Source organism: Octopus bimaculoides, chromosome 15 (assembly GCF_046866305.1).
Source record: "Octopus bimaculoides isolate indiv1 chromosome 15, ASM4686630v1, whole genome shotgun sequence".
Classification (NCBI taxonomy): domain Eukaryota; kingdom Metazoa; phylum Mollusca; class Cephalopoda; order Octopoda; family Octopodidae; genus Octopus; species Octopus bimaculoides.
The window spans coordinates 130001-155788 of record NC_142942.1 but is presented as its reverse complement, the minus strand read 5'-3'; the positions used below and the strand labels follow the sequence as shown (position 1 = coordinate 155788).

Below are 25788 nucleotides of genomic sequence, written 5' to 3'. Positions count from 1 at the left end.
GAGCAATCTGGAACTGTTTGAAGCCGATGAAGAGAATTTTCTTGCTCATTTCATTACTATGGACGAAAAATGGGTTAATCACTACCAGCCTGAAACCAAAGAACAATCAAAGCAGTGGAAGCACACATCTTCACCTACCCCAAAGAAGGTCAGTGTCATTCTTTCAACTGGCAAGGTCATGGCGTCCGTTTTTTTTAAAATTCTCAATGTGTCTTGATGATCGATTACCTTGAAAAGGGTCACACCGTGACAGGGCTCTATTATTCTCAGCTACTGAAACGTTTCCGAGAAGCATTCAAAGTAAAAAGGCCGGGAATGCTCACTAGAGGAGTCCTTTTTCATCACGACAATGCTCTAGCCCACACCTCAGTGGTTGCCATGGCAACAATTCGTGATTGTGGATATGAACTTGTTCCCATCGGCCTTAATCGCCAGACTTATCCCCCTCTGACTTTCATCTATTCCCTAAAATGAAAAAAAGCCCTGGCTGGTCGTCATTTTGCTAGTGACAATGACATCATAGACGCTGTATGAAGTTTCTTGGAGTCCCAAACAAAAGAGTTCTTCTACACCGGGATAATGGCGCTTCAGCACCGCTGGAGAAAGTGTTCAGCTATCGAGGGGGACTATGTTGAAAAATAAATCATCAGAAGCCTTGTACCATGTCTTTTTGAGGCTCAAGACTTTTCATACACCCCTCGTGTATATATATATATATATATATATATATATATATATATATATATATATATATACACACAATTTGAGGAAGTAATATCCCCGTAAGGGATTGTTAAAAACAATCCAGATGCCGAATGGGTTCAACCAAATATATTGATAGAAAGTTCCTCAATATATATGTATAAACAGTGTCATAAATTAAAACGTCAATGAAAGTAAATGGAGAAGAAAAAATATAATAAATGCTTGGTTCATTTTATTTGTATCACAATGGAAAAGTAATGCAAATTAAAAATGCAAATAGAAAGATATACCTATAAGAACAAGTATAAAAGGAACCGCATCAACAAAACAACCAAATTATATCCCCTAAAGAATTCTACATATGTTTCAATCCGAAAATGTGTTTGAATCTTCAATATTGTAACTTTTATAGATGTAATAAACGATATATTACCGGATATCGTCAGGAAAAGTAAATATATTCTCCGGTCTTGAATTATAAAATAACTTATTTGAGGACTATGTTTAGGAATTTTCAGATGTAAACAACAACTTATTAGGACGCAGAGTTCATGTGATTAGAAACTGATCGTTTAAAATTTAGCTAATACTGAACGTAGAAATTCTGCTAAAACATCAAATTTATTTGAAAAATATACAGTGGGGGAAAATAAATATTCGTACATGTCAAAATTCTTTATTTATTTAATTTCTAATGAACATAAATGGGATATACCAATACTATATTTGCATACATATACATAAACTAAGAATATGCAAAAGAAACTAATAAATTATAGTAACTAATGAATTTATATACAAATATAAATATTTAGGGGTGAAAAAAGTATTCGTACAGAACATAAATGACTAATAATTCTGATTTAATACTTCGTAGCATAACCATTATTCAGTTCCACTTCAACCAATCACTTCTTGTAGTTCTTAATCAATGACTCGCATGTTTCTTTAGGAATATTTTCCCATTCTTCTTGACAAATTTTCTTCAAATCTGGAATGCACATTGGGGCTCTTGAATGAATTTTAATTTTCAAATAACGCTACAAATGTTCAATGGGATTCAAGTCAAGTGACTGGCTTGACCATTCTAATAATTCTATAGTGTGATTGACAATCCATTTTTGGTAGACTTCGCCGTGTGCTTAGGGTCGTTATCCTGTTGTAAAACCCACCCTTCACAAAGCTGGAGCTTTTCTACAGAGTCCCATAAATTATTGTTCAAAATATTTTGGTACATCTCTGCATTCATTCTACCATCTATCACATGTAAATTGCCAGTGCGATTTGCAGAGAAACACCCCTACACAATGATGTTGCCACCTCCAAACTTTACAGTAGGAATTGTGTTTTTCGGCGAATAGGTGGTGCCATCTTTCCTCCAAACATGGCTACGCGAATTTCGTCCGAACAATTCAATTTTCGACTCGTCTGTCCAAAAAACATTTTCCCAGAATGTATCAGATTTATCTTTATGTCCATAAACAAATTTTAAACGGGCATCTCTATGCCTTTTAGTCAACAGTGGAGTTTTTCTAGGAGAGCATGACTTCAGTTCATTCCTATGAAGTTCATTGCTGATTGTTCATAGTGTAACACTAGTCCCTAAAGCTTACAAATCTTCTTGCAACTCCTTTCTGGTGATTATGGCGTTTTTTTTCGATACTTCACTTCGTTTTTCTTAAAGATCTAGGGGAAATCTTGCATGGTGCACCGGATCTTATTCTGATTTCAACAGTTCCCGATATTTTATATCTTTGAATAAATGAAGATATGGTAGAAAATGGAATACAAAGGGTCTCTGATATTTTCCTGTAACTTTTACCTGCTTTCCACTGTTCAATAATTAATTTTTTTTACTGAATTTATGAGTTGTTTACTTTTCGCCATTATTACGACACTACTTTATGTTGTCTCAGTGCTGAATGAAGAAGCTAGCGTTTTGACACTTAAAAATGACCACTGATAAGATTATTGGAACAAACGAGAGAGTTCTAGTAAAAAATTTTAAAAAATTATTTTAACAGTATTTTGTGGCATAAAAACTCATAAATTTATTCTGTACGAATACTTTTTTCACCCCTAAATATTTATAATTGTATATAAATTCATTAGTTACTATAATTTATTAGTTTCTTTTGCATATTCTTAGTTTATGCATGTGTATGCAAATATAGTATTGGTATATCCCATTTATGTTCATTAGAAATTAAATAAAGAATTTTGACATGTACGAATATTTATTTCCCCCCACTGTATCTATCATTATATTTAAATTTAAATATAAATATGTTTATAAAAGTTTATGCGAGGGAGATGGTAGAAAGACAGATGTAACTTATCATGAGGGGTGTAATATACAAAGAGTTAGATTGGGAAATGTTAATAAAGATGGGATGAAAAGTATGTCTATATTATATTTTTGATTTTATATCTTACATATATATAATTATATAAATATATAATTATACAAATATAAAATTATATAAATTTAGAAAAGTGTATTTATGCGCATGCAGACATTGGTAAACTTTTTCTGATTTATCATTCAAGAGATTGTGCTTAGAGAATAGGATGTGAAGCCAGAATTAATCTTTTACGGATCGGGTGGGGCATTTGCTACTCGATTCCAAGCAGATGTAAGCGTCTTTGCAGTAATACTTTGCTTAAGTTTATGGGGCGAACGGTAAACGGGAGAAAGGGTAGACTTCTCCGCCTACCTCGATGATCTGTTGCAGCTCTCGATTGGGAATGTGGAGTTCTAGGAAAGACCAATAAGAGTTGACGAAATACGCGAAGCGATGATGGATTGCATGATAGAGAAGTCACCGGAGCTGGATGGTCTGCTTTACGAGCTTTATTGTCATATACCAGACTTGTTTACGGGCCTCTTATCAACTGGCAGCAAAATGGGAAAATTTCCAGTCCTGCGAATAGAATTGTGATGTTGCTGAGAAAAGACCCAAGCAAAGGGAATGATTTAAACAACTTTAGGTCAATAACTCTGATAAATGTAGATGCCAAGACTGTCGGCCCTTGTCGATACTCAGATGGGTGAAGCACAGATATATGCCATGCCATACAGATCTATCCTTGACAACATTTACCTCACACTGTACATCATAAAAAGGTTGAGTAATCAGCTAAAAGCTTTCGATAAGGTTGACCATCAATAAGTTTGGTGGCTGTCTTGAAGGCGGCTGGTTTCGACGCCGTCTTCAGAGGATGCAATGTATTGTGACATTTACTCAAGATCAGAGTAAGTGGACGCCTGTCAGAATCGTTCAGTATAATGCGATCAGTTTGTCAAGGATACACTATCCTTCCTCTTTTCAACGTGTTGACTCTAGAGCCATTACTGTCAAAGTTTTTGAAGAACATCAGCGAGTACTAAGATGCGGAACATCCGTGTTTGCATATACGGACGACGTAACCGTAATAGTGTCGGCCATCAAACACATCGAGATGATCGGAAATATACTGAGGTAATGTGAATCGGTGACAGGAGCAAAAATTAAACGGGAGAAGTCGTTGGACCACCTGAAAAAGCAGGTCCATATCGTTGAACAGCGTCGTTAGGCACTGGACGGACGGATCAGTTAAATTGTTTGGAGTTTAGTTTGGTTCAGACCTTCAGATAAACAAGAACTAACAAGAAATGACAAGCAGGGTGTATAGTCTTACCAGAAATAGGGCGAGAGGAAACTATCCTTGAAGGGTTGGGCCTACATCGCACTCGTCATCAACTACTGCCAAACCGTATATCATAGCTAACCAAAACGGGGCACTTGCTCTTTTGTTTTTTTGTAGAGAAGACACCTCCAGCTGGTCAGACAGTCCATTTGCTGTCAGCATTCGCTGAATGGGGGATTGGAGATGTGATTGATGATGTGCAGACAAGCGCTGAGGCTACGACATCCCCACCGTTTCCTTGACTGTCAGAGGGTTTGATTGCTGTTTGTTTTATATGGAGCTTTTCTGCAGCTGGTCTCTGACAGACCTGCTGTCCTGGATCAATCGCAGAATTCTTGACACCTATAGTGCTGTCAGGCGCTCACACTAAACAGTCAGAAATGCAGTCGGTGGATGTTCCACTATGGAGTTGTTTAGAGGATTAGCGGTGGGTAAGAGCAACGATGTCTCCGAGGAAAGTGGGCGTCGACAAAAATCAACTGGCTGGTCTTTTCTAAAGGGCTTTTGGGTCAGGGTCAATAGATAATTTCCAGAAATCCTTAGCCGTCAATGCTACTGGGATAAACTCTACAGGCATTGCCGGTTCGGGATAGACTCTACAGGCATTGCAGTGCTGTCAGCCGCATCTTTTCGAGATGCGCACAGAGCAAAGAAACCGTCCTGCACTCACTCGCTCAGTGCTATAGCATTGCTGACTTGAGAAGTTATGTCAAACGCCTGCTATAACGTGTAGGTCGGATCTGGCTATCGACCGACTTGTGATGATCGTCCTGCCACATTCCTTTAGTGGGGAAGGGTAGGTAGTTTTTCTCAGTCTGGTGGCTATGGCGGAAGAGGTTGTGTGGTGGATAAGACTGAAAGGACTGAAGATAGGCACTTTCCTTTTCAACCAAAGCCTCAAGGACGTTTTAAAATTCTATTTGAAAAGGAAAGTGATGATTAAGAAAGATACCCTGTAATAAATTTATTGAAACGTAGGTAAATGTGGCGAGGATGGTTTACACTAAGCTGGCGCCTATTGGCTGAGAAGAGAGGAACACTTGCCATAGTATTCCTGGTGAGTAGAAATTGCTTAGCGGCATTTCGTCCGTGTTTATGTTCTGAATTCAAATTCCGCCGAGGTCTACTTTGCCTTTCATCCTTTCGGGGTCGATAAAATAAGTACCAGCGGAGCACTGGGATCGATCTAATTGACTTAATCCTTCTCTTGAAGCGTGTGCCAAAATTTGAAGCCAATATGATTATTAATTTAACGTTTTTTTTTTGTTTTTAATTGAATATTTTTACTTTTCTTTCAATTGAGATTTATTTTTTTCAATGTAACACCCCCACTTTTACTCTCTTCGGTGACCTTGTAGCAAATAAAGAAAACGTCATTATAAATGTTCTCCATCCGCCGCCCTTTTGGTAATAAAAAGAAATCGTTAATATTATTGTTGTTGTTATTATTATTGAGTGTTCGCAGTACTATTTAGGGAATATTGACACATTCTGTTTACTGCAGCAGATACAGTCTAGTTGAATGCTTTCTCAGCTCCTGCTGCAATATAGACAAATATGTAGAACGATTTTCATGTCTATTACAATAATAATCTGGCAAAGATAGAAGGTCTATGGGATTTACTATGGAGGTGACTTTTTGTCATGGTGATAGAGTATAATCAATCATGATAATATCAACAGAAGTTTAAAGAAATCATACAATATATTTACCGTACTATGATACATATTTTATTCTGATCGTGTGATATAGTAAATCATGATAATGTAAAAAAATAATAAACCGTGGAGATATTTGAAATGTATATTGATTGGCTGAGAGTATCAATAACTAGGGATGGAATTGTCGGGTCGTCAGCTCTTCGCTTTTATTGTGCCCTGGATAATATTTCTACTGATATGGAGGCGGTATCAGTTACAACCCAGCACTACAGACTAACAAAACAGCTGTTAATTAAACACTACCAAGGTGCAGGAGTGGCTGTGTGGTAAGAAGCTTGATTCTCAACCACATGGTTCCGGGTTCAGCTCCACTGCGTGGCACTTAGGGCAGATGTCTTCTGCTATAGTCTCGGACCGACCAAAGCCTTGTAGGTGGATTTGGTAGACGGAAACTGAAAGAAGCCCGCCGTATACACACACACACACACACATATGAGTGTGTGTGTATGTGTGAGTGTGTCTGCGCGCGTCTTCGTGTTCGTGTCTGTATTGGTCCTCCTGAACCGCTTGACAACTGGTGTTGGTGTGTTTATGTGCCCGTAACTTGGCGGTTAAGTACCAGGCTTAAAATAAATAAATAAATAAATAAATAAGCCCTGGAGTCGATTCATTCAACTGAAAATTCTTCAAGACGGTGCTCCAGTATGACCGCAGTCTAATAATTGAAACAAGTAAAAGATACCCACCATCAGTTAGACTACATCTATGACGATTGGAGCCACTATCTTTGCCATGGACAGAGGACAACATTGTTAAGATACAGAGCGAGGATATACGACCGTTAAACATGCAATATATTTCTCATAACGGTACACGATATTTACTGTATCAGTATGTCGTGTTTGCCGTACTATCATTGTCGTAAATAATATCATAATGACTGAATTAATCAAAGGTCGCGATCACAGAAATGCCGGACATTATGGTGTCATGGTCTGCCTAATACCTTTGTGTTTGGATAGCTATTAGGATATGGTAATGAATATGATATAGCTGTGACATGTTCAAGAATGTGCTTCGGAAATATGATCCATGGGATATCGGATATTTATCGTAGAGAAAATATATTTATCACACCACTTTGGTATATTTGGTATTCTTTTATTTCAGTCATTTGACAGCGGCCTTGTTGGAGCATCGCCTTTAGTCAAACAAATCGATCCCAGGACTTATTCTTTGTAAGCCTAGTACTTATTCTATCGGTCTCTTTTGCCGAACTGCTAAGTTACGGGACGTCAACACACAAACATCGGTTGTCAAACAATGGTGGACACACACACATACGACAGGCTTCTTTCAGTTTCCGTCTACCAAATCCACTCACAAGTCTTTGGTCGGCCCGACACTTGCCCAAGGTGCCATGTAGTGGGACTGAACTCGGAGCCATGTGGTTGGCAAGCAAGCTACTTACCACACAGCCACTCCTGAGCCTATATTTAGGAAAAGTTTTAATTATGATTATAGCGAAAAATATATCACGCGCACACACATGCACATGTATATGTTTATATATGTACATGTGTTTGTGTGTGTGTGTGTGTGTGTGTGTGTGTATGCGCATATATATGTGTATGTGCGTGTGTATATATATATATGTGTGTGTGTGCGCGTGTATAAATACACACACACACACACACACACATAAATATAGCGGAGTTATATATACATGCATGTATGGCAGTTGATGACAAAACTGGACAAAATGCTTTATCCGATTCTTTGTTTTAGTTCTTCACGTTCTGAGATTAAATTTCGCCAACTTCAAACTTTGCCTTTCATAATTTGGGGGTCGATAAAATAAAGTACTAGGCAAGTACCTGGGTCTTTATAAGTGTCTATTTCTCTCTCCTAGATTTCAGGACTTATTGTGTATAAAGTTTTCAGAGAAATACAGCTTACTGTAACAAGGACAAGGTTTTTCAATATGAATATAAAGGCAAGTTTAGATTCTCTTTTGATATAGGAGGGATAATCTTTTCAAAGGGAGTAGTAGTACACATACATACATACATACATACATACATGCGTACATGCATGCATACATACACAATACACACGTGTACATACATACATACATACATACATACGTACGTACATACATAACTATTCTCTTTTACTCTTTTACTTGTTTCAGTCATTTGACTGCGGCCATGCTGGAGCACCGCATTTAGTCGAGAAAATCGACCCCAGGACTTATTCTTTGGAAGCCCAGTACTTATTCTATCGGTTTCTTTTGCCGAACCGCTAAGTTACGGGGACGTAAACACACCAGCATCTTTTGTCAAGCGATGGTGGGGGGGGGGGGACAAACACAGACACACAAACACTCATACATACATATATATATACATATATACGACAGGCTTCTTTCAGTTTCCGTCTACCAAATCCACTCACAAGGCTTTGGTCGGCCTGAGGCTATAGTAGAAGACACATGCCCAAGGTGCCACGCAGTGGGACTGAACCCAGGACCATGTGGTTGGTAAGCAAGCTACTTACCACACAGCCACTCCTGCGCCTATATATATAATAAAAATAATAATCCTTTCTAGTGTAGGCACAAGGCCTGGATTCATCAACCCCAGTACTCAACTGGTACTTAATTTATCGACCCCAAATGGATGAAAGACAAAGTCGACCTCGGCGGAATTTGAACCCAGAACGTAAAGATGGACGAAATACCGCCAAGCATTTTGTCAGGTGTGCCAGCTCGCCGCCTTAAATAATAATAATAACTCTAATAATAATAATAATAATAATAATAATAAATGAGAAGAAGAAGAAGAAGAAGAAGAAGAAGAAGAAGAAGAAGAAGAAGAAGAAGAAGAAGAAGAAGAAGAATAAGAAGAAGAATTCCTTCATTGACCACGCGGGTCCAAGTCATTGAGGACAAATAATGATTTCTGACATAGCTTCTCATTTGACCAGTATTTAATTTTATGGTACCTGTAAAAGGTGAAGTCAACTCTAGTTGAAAATGAACTCCACATTTTCGATACAGGCAATGTATGAATCAACAACTGGGGCGCAAAGAGGGATTTACAATTTGATAGCCATTTTCAGCTTTACAATCCATAATCTATAAAACTATATGTTCATGTTATTTTGACGGCTTATTTTCATATTTTCTTATAAACAAATATGGATTATTTTTAATTGAATTGAATCAAATGCTCAAATGGGGGGGGGGGGGGCACACAAAATTGTGTAACACTCATGGCTTTCTCAAAAAAATGACTGACCTAGATAAAAGGAATAGTGATGAGATCTGGTTCATAGGAAACTGTTACAAACTCTTATGTATAAATAAGAATAAAGCTTTGTCATCAGTATTAGCAGGAGTATTCACAAGAAATATAGCATACAAACAATAAGTTATCAAATTTCTTGTTGCTTATGCAAAACGATAAAATGAAGAGTAATTTTTTAAAAAGATATTTTAACTTTAAAGTAAAATTAAATGTACCAAATTTATCATCTCTCCTCCTCCTCCTCCCCTTCCTCCTCTTCTTCCTCCTCCTCCTCCCCTTCCTCCTCTTCTTCCTCCTCCTCCTCCCCTTCCTCTTCTTCCTCCTCCTCCTCCTCCTCCTCCTCCTCCTCCTCCTCTATGTGATTCTTTTTTTGTGTCTTTAGCGTTTCTTTACTCATTGCCTACCACAATCCTCGTATCTGCACTCGTTTTGCACCTAACTCTCTCGGCACCTCTCTCTCTCTCTCTCCCTCTCTACTGCTTTCTATGCGAAGTAAAACGTGACTGGAGAAACCAGTCAACCAACCAATCAACAGTTATATCAATTTTCATTATCTAGAAATATTAATTTCTTCAAACTAGGAACAAAATTCGAAATTTAGATCTAAGCAAGTGGGGAATGTGAGGTTGATGCCTTTCTCAAGGACATAATCTGTGTAAGCAAATGAAATCACCTCAAAAGGATCTTGGCTTATTTCATGAACTTCATGTATTGCGAACATCTTTCATTTAAATCAGTGGTTCTCAACTGGGGTTCATTATGGCTCCTGAGGGTCCATGTTAGATTTTTGGAGGTCCACATAACAAAATAGTAAATTGGGGATCCGCAATAGTATTTTAAGGGCTCCTGAAAAAATGTTTCTTTAGATGTTTGTATTAATATTACAAGAAACAACGAGATTTCTTTCTCTAACGTTTTACATAGTTCAACCTACACAAGTTAATGTTTGTAAAAACAAAATAGGAATTTTGAAAGTAGTTTTTAAACATTGAATGGCTTTTCCATCAGAATAAAATAGTAATCAACGTGCTCCATAGATAAAAAAAAAATAGTTGATAACCCCTGATTTAAATAAACATTATTCCCTAAATCCTCATTCAGGTCACAAAAAATACAGACCCGGTTTATACTTTGTGGATTTCAATGAGTGGGAGCGATCGACGATTTCCTACTTGCTTCACCGAAGTTTAGTCCGATATGGTTATTTCTTAATTTGAATAAACGCAGACTGCCAGGGTGATAATGAAAAGCTCAAATCAAAAGAGAGAGTCGTTACAAATGATAGACAGAGGCATAGAAAAGTTTTGTGAAAGCCATATAGCAGGCTTATTGACAATTTAAAGGATCATTGTTGAGAAATGTATTGTTGCTCTTTCAATGAGTTTTGTATTTAGTTAAAAGCAAAATGGAAGTTTACTTTTTATTCACCTTCAAATATGTCAGGTGAAGTTTGAGCTCTATAAAAATATATTCTGGCAATTATAAGCAGAAACAACAATATTTCGATACCGTCTGTTTTACATTTGCTATAAATTGAGTTTTCTTTGTAACTTATGATTAATATTTGCTGTACCACAGGGATAGGCAGGTTTCACTGTGAACTTCCTGCAAGTAACGTATATTGTTTCCTGCTCTCCCATCGAATATGGTCATTAGGTACGTATACACGCCCAAGTAAAGATATGTAGACACGCATACACATGCATACAAACATACTTTGTCAAGTAAAGAAAGCACACCAGAATCAATGAATAAATTGTGAAATGTGTAACTAAATTTACTCTTGCTGTGAAACAATTTTTGGGTTAAATGTCCAGTTTAGAAAGAGAGCACGTGAACAGTAATTGGAAAATTGTCTCCGACGCTGTAAGTTCTCATAATTTCCATATATATCACACATATAATCACGTGTCCTCTAGTTTGGGTGAACTGGTTCTACATACAAATATACAGACATACATACATACATATGTGTGTACACAAACACACACACACACACATATATATATATACATATATATTTACATACAAAGTCCTCTACCATTCACACAGATGCATGTTTATATATATATATATATATATATATATATATATATATATATATATATATATACTCTTTTACTCTCTCTCTTTTACTTGTTTCAGTCATTTGACTGCGGCCATGCTGGAGCACCGCCTTTAGTCGAGCAAATCGACCCAGGACTTATTCTTTGTAAGCCTAGTACTTATTCTATCGGTGTCTTTTGCCGAACCGCTAAGTTACGGGGACGTAAACACACCAGCATCGGTTGTCAAGCGAATTTGGGGAGACAAGCACAGACACACAAACATATACACACACATACATACACACACACACACACACATATATATATATATATATATATATATATATATATATATACGACGAACTTCTATCAGTTTCCGTCTACCAAATCCACTCACAAGGCTTTGGTCGGCCCGAGGCTACAGTAGAAGACACCTGCCCAAGGTGCCATGCAGTGGGACTGAACCCAGAAGCAAGCTACTTACGACACAGCCACTCCTGCGGCTATATATATATATATATATATATATATATATATATATATATACAGAGAGAGAGACACACATATGAGAGGGAGGGGGAAAGGAGGGAGGGGGAAGGAGGGAGGGAGGGAGGAAAATATATGTGTGGAAGAGAAAATTTGCATGTATGTTTCTGCGGATGGAAGTTAATGTGAATATATATGGAAATGTGAATTCCTTCGCATGAGATTGGATCCTGACGCATATATGCATTTGTGAGTGTGGGAAAGTCTATTTATAGTCTTCATAGTAGTCTTTATAGATATGTCTGTACATACACGTGTATGTTGTGTGCATGTGTGTGTGTGTGTGTGTTTATATGTTTATGTTTAAGCGCTGATAATAATGAATGCACCACTATAATAAAGGGGGTGGGGGTAGAGAGTGCACGGAAGCAGAGCACGAGTTTGTGAGTGATGAAAGAGATAGTGAAAGCCTTTAAAACACTTTTGAAAAGATTGCGTTTGAATGGTGGCATCGATGTGATTCGTTAAAACCAGATTTATTCAGCGACTGGGGTATATAGTTATTGGGTCAGATAAACGGACTGCAAGGAAGGCAGGGCGTGTTTCTATAAATAACTACTAAAATGTCGCCAAAGCACAATACATAACGAATACATATACACTCACATATACATATACATGCATAAATATAGGCAAACACATGTAAGTACACACATATTTCAGCACATGTTTACAAGAGAGCATAGATCTACTTACTATGCCCCAAAAATGATTATCGCAGCATAATACTTATATATGCACACACAGACTTATACGTTTATACATACATATGTTACATGAGGAAAGTAATATTTCTTTTATTGTATACCTGAATGTGTGTGTGTGTGCGCGTATTTTTTATACACGCATACATCGTATTTAGTCATTAACACGCACATTGATGGATACTGATGTATAGAACTACGAATCTAACTACACACTCATTTACATATACATTTTTATTTTTACTACACAGTCTGTGGTGTGTGTGTGAAATAAAAGGGAGGCACGCGCGCGCGCACACACATATTGAACACGTGGGTTATATATAAATATACAATTAATCAAAACATGCCATCTTATTCACATATTCTCATAGAAACAAATACCAGAATAAACGGACACAAATACCGCATGCTTGTAAAATTATAACAGACAGCAGGGTGTACATTGTAGTATAACGGAAAGTGTATTACACAGTGGAAATACTCGTCTGTTAGGTTTATCTCAACAAAATACTTCTTAAGCCCCAAAATCTATTCCGAAACGTTTCTAACCATAAAGATTTCAATAAGCTTCGATTACTTATTACAAGCATTGGTGCTTAAGTGTTACTGGTTGCATCTATAGAGTTGTGTGTGCGATTGTGTTTGTGTGTGTGAATGTGTGTGCGTGTGTGTGTGTTTGTGTGTGCATGTTTGCATGTTTGTGTGTGTGTATATGTGCGCGCGCACGTTCGTATGTAAATGTGAGTGTGTTTGTGCGAGAATGTGTATGTTTGTATGTGGACGTGTGCGTGTGTGTGTGTGTGTGTGTGTGTGTGTGTGTGTGTGTGTGTGTTAACAGCTATGTAAATTTAATTCTGTAAAGCAGACGCTATTTACAGCGTTGTAGCTGTGACTACGTACATGCGGCAGAGGCAGACTAGGCATAAAGCCAGGTTTTGTAGGACAATGTATTTGTCGAATGTCAAAAAATGTGTTTATTACTGGTATTTTTGATGGAACGAGGAGTTCTACACATTATTCAAAAACATTGGGACGAAACGAGTAATAATAATAAGGTGTATTTTAGTTCGGTGTTACGCCTCTAGCAGTTTACAGTCTTGTGTTTACTGTATTAGCACGTGTGGTTGATCAATCAAAACGACATTAGAGTGAGAGAAAGAGAGAGAGAGAGAGTGAGGAGGAGAGAGAGAGAGGGTGAGTGGAAGAAAGAGATAGAGACACATGATAAAGATTGACATACAGTAACAAACATAATGTTGATAGACAACATCAGGCAGAGATAGATAGACAAAAGTCGAGGAATAAATAGAAGCGCTCATCCAACACCATGACCCACAATCTAAAACACACACACACACACACACACACATACATACACGATTTTTAAAATGACACTTGTTAATAAACCTATAAACACATATATTTACCGAAGGTCCCTACATGGTCGAATGGTCTGCTAGAAACAGCAGTCAAATTTTCTTTTAATCACACAAATCAGGGGCTGGACGATGTAGTTACTGAGGTACAAAGGGACGGGGTGGTCACATCTTTAATCACGTCTGCTCGATGAAGGCTGACTTGGAGCTATATAGACACTCAACATACGCATATACATTGTGTGTGTGTTGTTTGTGTTACAAACACTCACATACAAGAATCACATGAGCACATACAAACAAATATGAACATACGCAAGTATACACATAAGGATCCCTTACAGAGGGACGCACGGCCAGAAATGTTGGCGAGCTTGGGTCGGGGTTGGACAGTTGATCATTTTAATTCCAATGTTAGACTGGCATTTTGTCGACCTCCGCCAGGATCAAAGGTGAAGTCGATATCGACGAGATTCGAACTTATAAAGGGACGTAACACGACCAGGTATTTAACCCGATGCTCCTCCAATCCACCGTTCTAATCCTTCATATACACATATAAGTAATGTATATAAATATACACGCAGAGGCTCGCATGTGCAACGTGGTTCATAAACAGAAGAAAATTGTCGCATGGCCGCTATTGATTGTGTATTATACCGAGTGCAACATTCAATCGGCTATTACACATAGCTCTCTTTCTCTCTCGCATATATACACGCACGCATATATACACATGTCTATACATATATAAGTGTGTGTGTGTGTGTGTGTGTGCATGTTCAGCGAACATCTTTCATTTAAGTACATTTTCAGTGTTTAGCGTGAAGATAGAATTATATGAAAAATTGTCGAGGGATATGGAAATAACAAAGAATGAGCCGATTTCTTTTTGGTCAAAACGTTAATACATACACGCATACATATTTGAAAAGAAAAGAACGTATATTTATGCATGTGAGGATGGTTGACAAATATTTTCAGACCATCGATAAACACACACATACACATACACACTCACACCTACATGTGTGTCTGTGTAGATATGTATATACTTTTATTATATCATGATGTATAAGCGATATGTACACACACACACATTCATTCTTTCTATTTTTTTATACGTTTCAGCCCAAAGGATGTGGTTATGCTGGAACACCACCATATATATATATATATATATATATATATATATATATATATATATATATATATATATATATATATATATATATATATGTTTGTATGTATATATATATGTATGTATGTATGTACTACTAAAGCAGCGCGGACCCGAACGCGCAGTCGCGCGTCCGCGCTAGCTAGTCGTGAGTGGTCGATCCTAACCCTAACCCTAACCCTAAACACGTATTCATTTGCACACGCGGGTTAGGGATAGGGTTAGGGATAGGGTTAGGGTTAGGGCTAGGGACAGGGTTAGGGTTAGGTTTAGGGCTAGGGTTAGGATCGACCACTCAAGACTAGCTAGCGCGGACGCGCGACTGCGCGACCGGGTCCGCGCTGCTTTAGTAGTACCATATATATATATATATGAAATGTTCGAAATACGGATTAGAAAAACAGCCGGCCGACAACTGATGAAGGGTCGTTCTTTAAGTTGCGTGTCTTGTTTTCCATTTATTTCCTTCGGTATTTGCAAAAAAACTTCATATTCCGTGTATTCGTATTTCATATTCTATATTTCCATACCTTTTGTTGTTTACGTTCTGTGACATCCTATACCCACATATGCATATGTATATACGTATATATGTATGTATATATATTATTTATATTATCATACATACATACATACATGTCAAGGATTAAAAAAACATAACAACCGGAAAATTTGACAAAAACAAAACACACAGGAGTCGGAAGTTCATCCAATGTGCTAAAATACCTAATTTCTTCGGATATGTTTTAAGTATCGTAATTTAAGATTCTAAAATAAATAAATAAATAAATGAATGAATAAATAAAATAAGATGGAGTTAATTCCTGGGTTCCCCTATTTAAACTTCTTTTTTGATGTCTTCTAGTTTAGATTTTCTATTAAACATTTTTGAGAATTATGTTTTAAACACAAGAGATTAATGATTCTTCAAAATATAGGTAACATAGATCTACAAAAAAAAAAAATTTCTAAGAAATGTCTTAGCTAAATATATATATATATATATTTTTTTTTACGTTTTGTACGTTCATTACTTAAAACAATCCTCACCGAAAGAAATTACGGTTTTGGCGCACAATTTCTGATTCTATTCTTTAGGAATCACTCTCTTTCTCTCTCTCTCTCTCTCTCTCTCTATATATATATATATATATATATATATACATACATACATACATACATACATAAAGATGCATATATATATATATACATATATAAAAATATGTATATTTATAAAGATATTTCTACATATATGTATACACACACACACACACACTTATATATGAACATATGTGTGTGTGTGTGTGTGTGAAAGGCGGTTAATTTTCAGAATCGTTAGAAGGTCGGACGCAATGCCTCGTAGTATTCTGACTCGTTTTACTTTTAGAGTTCGGATGCCGCTGGAATCGATAAAATAACCTACCAGGTCGGTAGATTGGTGGAATTATTAGAGTGTTGGACTAAATAACATTACAGTATTTGTTCCGGTCCTTTATATAAGTTCTGAGTTCGAATCCCGTCCTTGCTATTTATTATTATTATGATTCTGGCGTTCAATATAATAAAGTAGTATTGGTGGGCAGCCCCATCTCTCTCTCTCTCTCTCTCTCTCTCTCTCAAGCTCTCATGTCTGTGTGTTCTGTTAAGTGAAAGATGTGAAGGGCGAGAAGATGCCGGTCTCTTAACTTGCGATTTTATGACCACCTGAGAGAACAAGACAATGTATGGCATCTGCCGCTTGCAAGTTATAGTCGGTTATGAGTTTGTTATACATGTATGTGTGTGTGTGTGTATTACATTGCACATTTATATATATGTAACTCGCGATGGTAAAAGGTTGAGAATCGCTAGTATATATAAGTTGATATATCAATTTATATACATAGACACAAACACAGATATGCTATAAACATGTGTGTATACCTATCTTCTCTCTCTCTCTCTCTCTCTCTCTCTCTCTATATATATATATATATATATATATATATATATATATATATATACATATACACACTCACACTCACACGCATGTAATATGGAAGATATTCAACGTATTCTCATCACATTTATCCATCAATACTTATTCAACAAGTTCAGTAAGGTTAGGCCCTACCTTCTCTGTACTGTAGAGAATTCCTCCGATAGCCGGTAAATATTTCATGCGGCCTCCGCGCCATAACTCCAGTGTTCTGTTTTTGTGTTACGAATGATAGTTAACGTCAGTCACTAGATAGAGAAAGGGGTGGAGGAGGAAGAGGGAAGGTGATGATCTTTATGTAGTAGGAGGAATAGGAAGAGCGAAGGGCGGCCGGAACATGCGGCGGTACAATCGAAATAAACAAACTGCCCTACAATTGAGGTAGACATTTAAAAACCTATTGTCGGTTTTTTTCCCCCCTTCTTTACGTTTTTCTTTATTCTATTTCTTTTTTCTGTGTTAATATCTAGTGCTTGTTCGTTCTTAGCTGTGGAGTGTTAGTAGTTGTGATGACGGTAAACTTGTATTCGGCAATTTACCTCGAACATCTTCACATCAAGTTTACGACCAGCGTCGTAAGGCTCATTCTCATAAAAGTATGATGACGTGATATTATTAGAGATGGAGAGAATGACGGGGCCATTGATACGAGGGACTTATCTTTTATTATTTAATCGTATATTTATTGTTGTTGCGTGGTGGTTGGTTTAGTTGTGACTTGCGTGATTGCTGTGAAAGAAGTTGTCAAATATTTTTCGGTGTGGTATGTTGTTGTTTAGCTCCAGATCATCCCTGATGAAGCAAGCCTATGATCAAAGACTTTCCGACCAGAACCGTTCATCTTTTGGAGGAGCGAAGGGTATCTTGGATAACATTTCACGGACGGAATGTGCTTGGAGGGAAATATGACAGCTATTTCTAGCTGATTGAGTGACCCTGTAAGGATTCCGTCATTGTATCGCGGTCATGGATTCTCAATGTTGTTTCTCTTGTATCTGTTGTTATAGCGTCTGCCTGTAAGTATTTTGTAGTTAACGTTTCTGTTGTTTTTATCTTATTTACACAATGTTCTTTTAATTGTTGTATCACTTTAATTTCGCTCATCTTTCTCTTAGAATAAGAACGTAATGGAATGAGAAAGAAAGAGAAATGAAACAACGAAGACAAAGTTTCAATGAAGTGGTTCACGAGTTGTGTGTGTTCGTGCGTAGTTGCGTGTGTGTGTGTGTGTGTGTGTGTGTCTGTGTGTGTGCATGTGCGTGGGCGTGCGCGCGTGTGTATGTGTTTTCATTTAGTTTAATGAGACAGAGTCCGTAACCTTTTTATTCACACTTAGTAATAATCTCATGTAATGTTCAATATAAAGCAAGTTATTCGCAACCTATGGGTCGATGAATATAATTCGAAAATTGTCGTAAAGGCAAAACCTTTTACTTTTGAAATATTTGATAACGTGTAAAATGCCCGTGAATATGAAATATAATAAGCCATTGGCATAGGAATTACAACACAACCGAGGAGTATTTCTCTAAGATAAATGTTAAGTATATCCCATTAGTATAAATACAGAGTTTCAGATGATTAATACTTTGCCCTAATGGACAACGAAAGAACTGTAGTTAAATAGGTTTATATTTTCAACACACACGCGCGAATGTTCGTCGGTTGTAACGATGAGTATTCAGTTGTTCAATCAACTGAAATACTTGGCTCATTGATGCCAGTGGGATCGGACCCGGGATCTCATGATTGCAAAACTAACATTTTATCCATTCGGTCATGTACAACACCCACACACACCCCACATCCCACACACAAAGAAATGTTGTCAATGGTACCCATCAAGAGGGAATTACTCCTGTTGACTTCAAGGGAAGGAAAATCAGAGAATTGTTCCATTCGTGCTTTCCCCAAAGAGCATGAATCAGCACAACTGAAATAGAGATGTTATAGATTTGGGGGACAAGGGATTGAATTATTTAGTGCTATTATTACTATCCCCCATACACACACACTCAGGTGCAGGGCCATCTTAGCAGCATTACAGGCCTTGGGAAAATCAGTGCCTTGGCTCCTTTATAGTATTTATCTATTGACAGCAAATCACAACGAACGTAATTCAGAACTGGGCTCCCAGACCCGGGCTCCCAGACCCGGGCTCCCAGACCCGGGCAACAGCTCAGTGTACCCATTCCTAAGGACGGCACTGTACACACACAATGCATTGACAGTTTCTTCTCATATCAATCCTTATCGAGTAGACTTATGAAGAAAGGCTTTCTAACCGTGACCACACTCTCTTTTTTTCTTTTTACGTCCACTTAAACGTGAATGTTCTGTTGGAACAAACTATTCTGCGACAATTACCATGTATGAAACTCCCATATTGGCTTTTGGTGCAAAATGCACTCTTGTTTATATCGCCAGCGAGGCGAGATCACCAGATCACGTGAATTCAACTTTGCTTGGTCTTGTCAATTTAAAAATAAATGGTTTAGTGTGACTTATTTTTTAAAACAGTAGGGTATGATTAAAGGGATTTGGCTGCTATTTGTAGGAGGTGAAGTGACCACGGAGCGATTTCCTTGTTGGCTTTTACTCTCCCAATTGTTTACGTTGAAGACAAGAGAAAGCCGACTCTGACTGCTTCGATTATATTTGGTTGTTATTTCATTTTACTCATGTTGATGAGCAGAGCATGAATGTCACACAGTCCTATTCTACTTATCTAAAGAATTGTACTCACATAGTAAATCGATATTAAGAAATCGACATAAATCAAGAAACGTAGTGTCAGTAACTCGAGATAAATAGGCATTGATAGGTATTTAATAAATATGTGTGTGTGTGAGAGAGAGAGAGATAAAGATAGAGAGAGGGGGTGTATGCATGTGTGTATGTCTGCGAACATCGAACTCTTTGATATGTTATATGAGTACGTTCTGAGTTCAAATTCCGCTTGGGGTCAACTTTGCCTTTCATCTTTTCGGGGTCGATAACATAAGCAACCATATACTGGATCGATGTAATCGTCTTAGCCCCTCCAACAAAATTTCAGGCCTTGTGCCCCTAGTAGAAAAAATATGATATACGAATGTATATAGGTAAAAGAAGGTACGAAAAACAGATAGGTGGTGCAATATTAACTTTGTCTTCCATCCTTTCAGGTCGATAAAATAAGTACCAGTGAGTACTGGGTCGATGTAATACACTTAACCGCTTCCCTGAAATTGCTGGCCTTGTGCCAAAATATTAAGTGCTATTGTGTGTATGTATATGTATCAGTGAATGGACACGCGCTCAAATGAGCGTATGTAACTAACAAGCAAAGCTTATTTACACGAAGGAGTGTGCAGGTTCATAAAGGTGAGTGTGGGTTTGAAATGTAATGGAGAAAAAGCGAGGAGTGAGCGACAAGGAGAAAGACAAAGAATGTAAGAAGGAGAAGGAAGAGTTGCTGGAGGTTTTTGAAAAGCAAAATGAAATTTGTGAGGGCGGAGAGGTGTAATAAAAAGTGAGTGTAAAAAAAGTATTTACGTAAGAGCGATCGTGAAATGAGAGTGTGAATGGATAAGCATGATTATCTCTGTTTCATTATTTCCCTTTTCCTCTATTCAATCCTGTTCAGCCTTTCCCACTCTTTCTAACCTTTTCTTTTCATCACAACTGTTTTAGCTCATGTTTGGCGGTAACTAGTGATAGTCTTCTACTGCCAGACGTACGAAGGTGGTCGCACCCAGCTGTGAATTAAATGCAAATAACCAACACCACAACAGCAGTGATGAAAAGGTTGTCAGTTACAAAGTTCATATCTTTCCCAAATAGTGACATTAATGAAGCGAAATGGCTACAAATCGCTACCGAGTCGAAAACAAGTAGTGAATTTAGTTTTCCTGAAAACTATACTCTGGCGAGATTTACAACAGTAAGGTTTAGGGACTACATGACAGGCTACACTGTTAAAAAAAAAAAATTCTTTTATGAATTTGAAGGAACGGACTATGTGCTTGAAATTTGTACAATTGAATAAGTTCGTTTGTGTATCGTGGGTTGAGATATGTTCTGATCTTTCAAACAACGCTTATTTTCTTCGAAAAAGGGTCCTTTTCAAAGTATTAGGACTTATTGGGTTTCAAAGGAAATAAACGTCTGACTAATTTTTTTCAGCTGTTTTTGTCAATGGTGAACAGGAGTCGGTAGTAAACGTTTTTTTTTTTTGGTGTGGGGGGGGGGGAGGCTGGATTGGAGATATTTTCTGTCTTATGAACCACACATATATAAAAAAATACGAAACTGTGATTGCATAATGTCAGAAAAAAGTTTATTTTTTTTTACAATTTTTCGAACCTCTGTAATATATGACACGGCATACAAGGAAAGGATTTAAGCATTTTTAGTTAGCTTGAATGGAGACGATTGTGATTTCGGAGTGCCAACTAGTTTACCTGCTTTTTCTTAAAATACAGATAAACTTTTTTTTGTCATCTCTCTTTTCTTAGAATCGATTATTTTGCAACAGCATCTGAATCTCTATTATTCGATCATTCTGAGAAGGCGAAAAACATTTACTGCTTAAAATATTGCACCTGAAGAAACGTTAATGATGAATGAATGTCACTTAAAAAGAATTTAAATGAAGCATTAACTCTTTTGAGGTCATTGCAAGAATGAAACTTTTGCTCTGTTTTTCGTTGGTAGATTTTATTGGTCGGGACCCAAAGATAAGAACAAAAAAAAAAAGAAGTGGTTAACAACATCACATTCAATAAAGTCGGCGAATAGGATGAAGTAAGACTGCAAACTATTCTTTGCATTTACTAGTTTCTTTGGATTTGTGTTTGTTTTCCATCGAAACGCAGGAAGAGCTAAGATAGGATTCAATCCAATTAATGATAATTTTTCTTGTAAAATCTTACATGGTTCTGGGTTCATTCCCACTGCGTGGCACCTTGGGCAAGTGTCTTCTACTATAGCCTCGGGCCGACCAAAGCCTTGTGAGTGGATTTGGTAGACGGAAACTGAAAGAAGCCCGTCGTATATATATATATATATATATATATATATATATATATATATATATATATATATATATATATATATATATATGTATGTGTGTGTGTGTGTTTGTGTCTGTGTTTGTCCCCCCAACATCGCTTGACAACCGATGCTGGTGTGTTTACGTCCCCGTAACTTAGCGGTTCGGCAAAAAGAGATCGATAGAATAAGTACTAGGCTTCCAAAGAATAAGTCCTAGGGTCGATTTGCTCGACTAAAAGGCGGTGCTCCAGCATGGCCACAAGGGGTCACATTCGATTTGAATTCACTGTTGCTAATGTTCACCACAGCCAAAAGGTAGAATCGTTAGACCTTCGGCCTAAATACCCGTGGTATTTAACTGTAATCCTTTACATTTTTCGAAGTCAATACGAAGTCATTTCTTACTTTAAGGCGGTAGAATCGTTTGCACGCCGAGCAAAATGCTTAGCGGCATTTCGTCCGTCTTTACTTTCTGAGTCCAAATTCCGCCGAGGTTGACTTTGCTTTTCATTCTTTCGATATCGATAAAACAACTACCAGTTGAGCACTGTGGTGGATCTAATCGATCTATCTCCACCCCCGAAATTGCTGGCCTTGTGCTAAAACTTGAAAGCAATATGCATTTCTTACTTCAATATTCGATAAATACTGGTTCGATTTAATACTCCAACAATGCATCTTGGATATGATTAGAACTATAAAAGAAAACTAAGAGTAAGAAATGTGTTCCATTAACGCTAAAAGATTATAAGTCGCAGATGACGGTGCCATGTATTGAATTTAGAAAAGTAAAGTATGAGACCAGACACTAATATTATCTCATGTTTTCTGACTGAGCCAAATATTCTGCTTCATAACAACAACAATAATGCCAAAGAAGAAATCCCTACATGGTCACTCAATTTGTTAGAAACAGCAGACGTATCTCTTTACTATTATTAAAATGACCATTGAATAATGTAGTTCTTGATATGCTATGTCTGAAAATAAGACACGATTACAGCTACTGTTGGAATAAATGTACGTGATCGAAATTGTGTTGGCGCTAAATAATAAAAATAATAAACATAATTTCTTTAGGTATGCCTGAAGGGACTTTGTTTAATGTATGTGAGTTAGCGCTGGACCGAGACCAGCATAGTATTAATTGTGGGCATGGATACAAGGCCACATACTTGGATTTAATGCTACTTTATTTTCTCGACCCCCAGAAGAATGAAAAGAAAAGTCAATATCGGGTAAATTTGAACGTTGAGACATCTAACTAAATACTGAAAACATTTTGTTTCTCTTCCTGATTCTGCTTGTCCACCGCCGCCATCATGTCTGTTATTACTCCTGACCCAACCATTATTAGTAACTATTTTATAGACTTTAGGGCTGAAAGGCAACAGCAGCCACGGTGAAATTTGAACTAGTCAGCATGTAGCTTTAATTCTCTGCAGCCATGGCAACCGCTCCGATACCCTAATTATATTTTTATTTTAGAATAATGATTCAGATTTACAGCACAGGAAGTTATGATGTTCAGACCCTTTTTTAAAACTGCTGAAAACGTAACCAAAATATTCCGATCGAAACCGGTTGTTGTTATTTGCTTCTCGAAAAATTACTGTCACGCAACGGCAGCCTCTAAACCACAATGCTAACATTATTAATCTCTTCTTACGTAGATGTGAAACTTTAGTGCTTCAGAAAAAGAGAAATAGTGAGTTGTATCGCTAATATCTTTGCTAAATATATTAATTAAGTAAACGGAGTGAAGTAGTTCTAACAAGGAATAATAACTATTATTCCTCGTTTGAATCACTTCATTATATTCGGATTTTGGAATCAGATTCACTCTACGATGGTCGCTACATGCCAACAATGTTGTTTGTATACAGCCATAACGTCTTAGATTTGCAAGGAAGCGTAATTGATATAATGTAAAATTCACAACTTTCTTAAATGTGTTGATGATGTAAGTGAAGAGGATCTAACTTTTGTCAGTGCCGTATATCATTTTTTGTTTTCAGATATCCGGATACAATCTTTTGATTTGTGTGGATTTTAACTAGTAATGAATTATATAGCAAATATTAGAGAATTAACTCCTTAGATACAGGGTGAACCAAAAGAAAAATAGATAATAATAATAATTATAATAATAATAATAAGGCACGACAACGACTATAATGATGATTATGCTGTTTCCTCCAGCCAGGAAGCCTTTGTAATACATATGACCGGAGACCAGTTAGACCGGAAACCAGTGAACTTATACTAGCTTTGGCAATATAAAGATTATAACAATACTTCAGTACAGAGACAATGGAATGTCAGAATTTCAACGAAGTCTGCAAAATTGTGACACTTAGGTCTTTTTTAACATTTGTAATGTAAGCGAAAAAGGCCATCTTTCTCTCAGTCTTGTTTTCTTTCTTCTCATGTATGTCTTTCCCCGCTCTATCTCTTACCCTTCTTCATTTCTCACTCTATTTATATCACTCTATTATTATTATTATTATTATTATTATTATTATTATTATTATTATTATTATTATTATTTATTTTTCTTTTGGCTCACCCCGCATCTAAGGAGTTAATTCTCTAATATTTGCTATATAATTCATTACTAGTTAAAATCCACACAAATCAAAAGATTGTATCCGGATATCTGAAAACAAAAATGTATTTAATATATTCTTTCTGTATTAGAGAAAATGTGATTTGGGAGACCATGTGGACTTGAATGCAGAAAAAGAAGACCATGTCAAGCAATAAAATTACATATAAGGATGACAATGTGCATCCAGAATATTGATAAAATATAAAAAGAAAGACCGTTTTAAAAGTGAAATACAGCAAACACGATTTTGCAATGTGGACCATAAAATAAAAAAAATTATTTGGGCACAATTGTCCGATTGATGTCACGTCGTCACAAGATTTCAGAGGCAAATGTTACGGAACAAAGTTTTATATACACCTACACAAAACGTGGGCACTAGTCTTTTATTGAACCTTGTTCGACCTTTTGTAGGCACATAAAATTTGACCCTGTTAGTTCGAATAATTTCATTTTGTTTTTCTTACACTTCTTTTTGATCCGTTGTTTATGATTCACTAAGGTATTTTCTGCTATATACGATGTTTCTTAACGTCTGTAACGTATTATTTCAGTGACGCAATCTCATTTAGTTGTATAATGTTTCATAATGCCCGTTACGAGAATTTTACTCATGCTAGATTCAAACCTAGATCTATCTATCATTATTGCTGCACCTGGTCTCAAGGCACCCAAAGCATAATCTCCTATCTCAACAAACACTTTCATCAGACATCAAATTCAATTTGTAAACAGAACATCACATTTCCATTGAAACTATCAATTACATCAGGCTATTAAGCGCAGGTCACACCTACTCATTCTACTTAATTGTCACTCGTTCATTGGAACATTACTGCTGAAAGTTTACATTGGTGAATTCAAATTTTCAGGTACATGTAGTTAAAAGGATTGGCTTTAATAAATTCTATATAAAATACTTGATTGTAAACTCATC

The 25788-nt window shown here is 36.8% G+C and overlaps 1 protein-coding gene and 1 long non-coding RNA gene across 6 annotated transcripts in view; one reads left to right on the top strand and one right to left on the bottom strand.

Annotated features, from left to right (window-relative positions):
* LOC106878778 (uncharacterized) overlaps positions 1–17488 on the bottom strand; it is a 189464-nt gene extending 171976 nt beyond the window's left edge. The window contains exon 1 of one of the 3 annotated variants that reach the window (XM_014928108.3): positions 17339–17488. In XM_014928108.3, the coding sequence (XP_014783594.1) occupies positions 17339–17402 (64 nt within the window). In that variant the 5' untranslated portion in view covers positions 17403–17488. The remainder of the gene's footprint in view (positions 1–17338) is intronic. The other 2 variants (XM_014928109.3, XM_089363359.1) reach the window with 2 other exon arrangements.
* A 97-nt stretch (positions 17489–17585) lies between these two features.
* Positions 17586–25788, top strand: part of LOC149132397 (uncharacterized) — a 115042-nt gene continuing 106839 nt past the window's right edge. For 2 of the 3 annotated variants that reach the window (XR_016244403.1, XR_016244404.1), the window contains exon 1: positions 17586–18219. This is a non-coding gene — a long non-coding RNA (uncharacterized LOC149132397). The remainder of the gene's footprint in view (positions 18220–25788) is intronic. The other variant, XR_016244402.1, reaches the window with a different exon arrangement.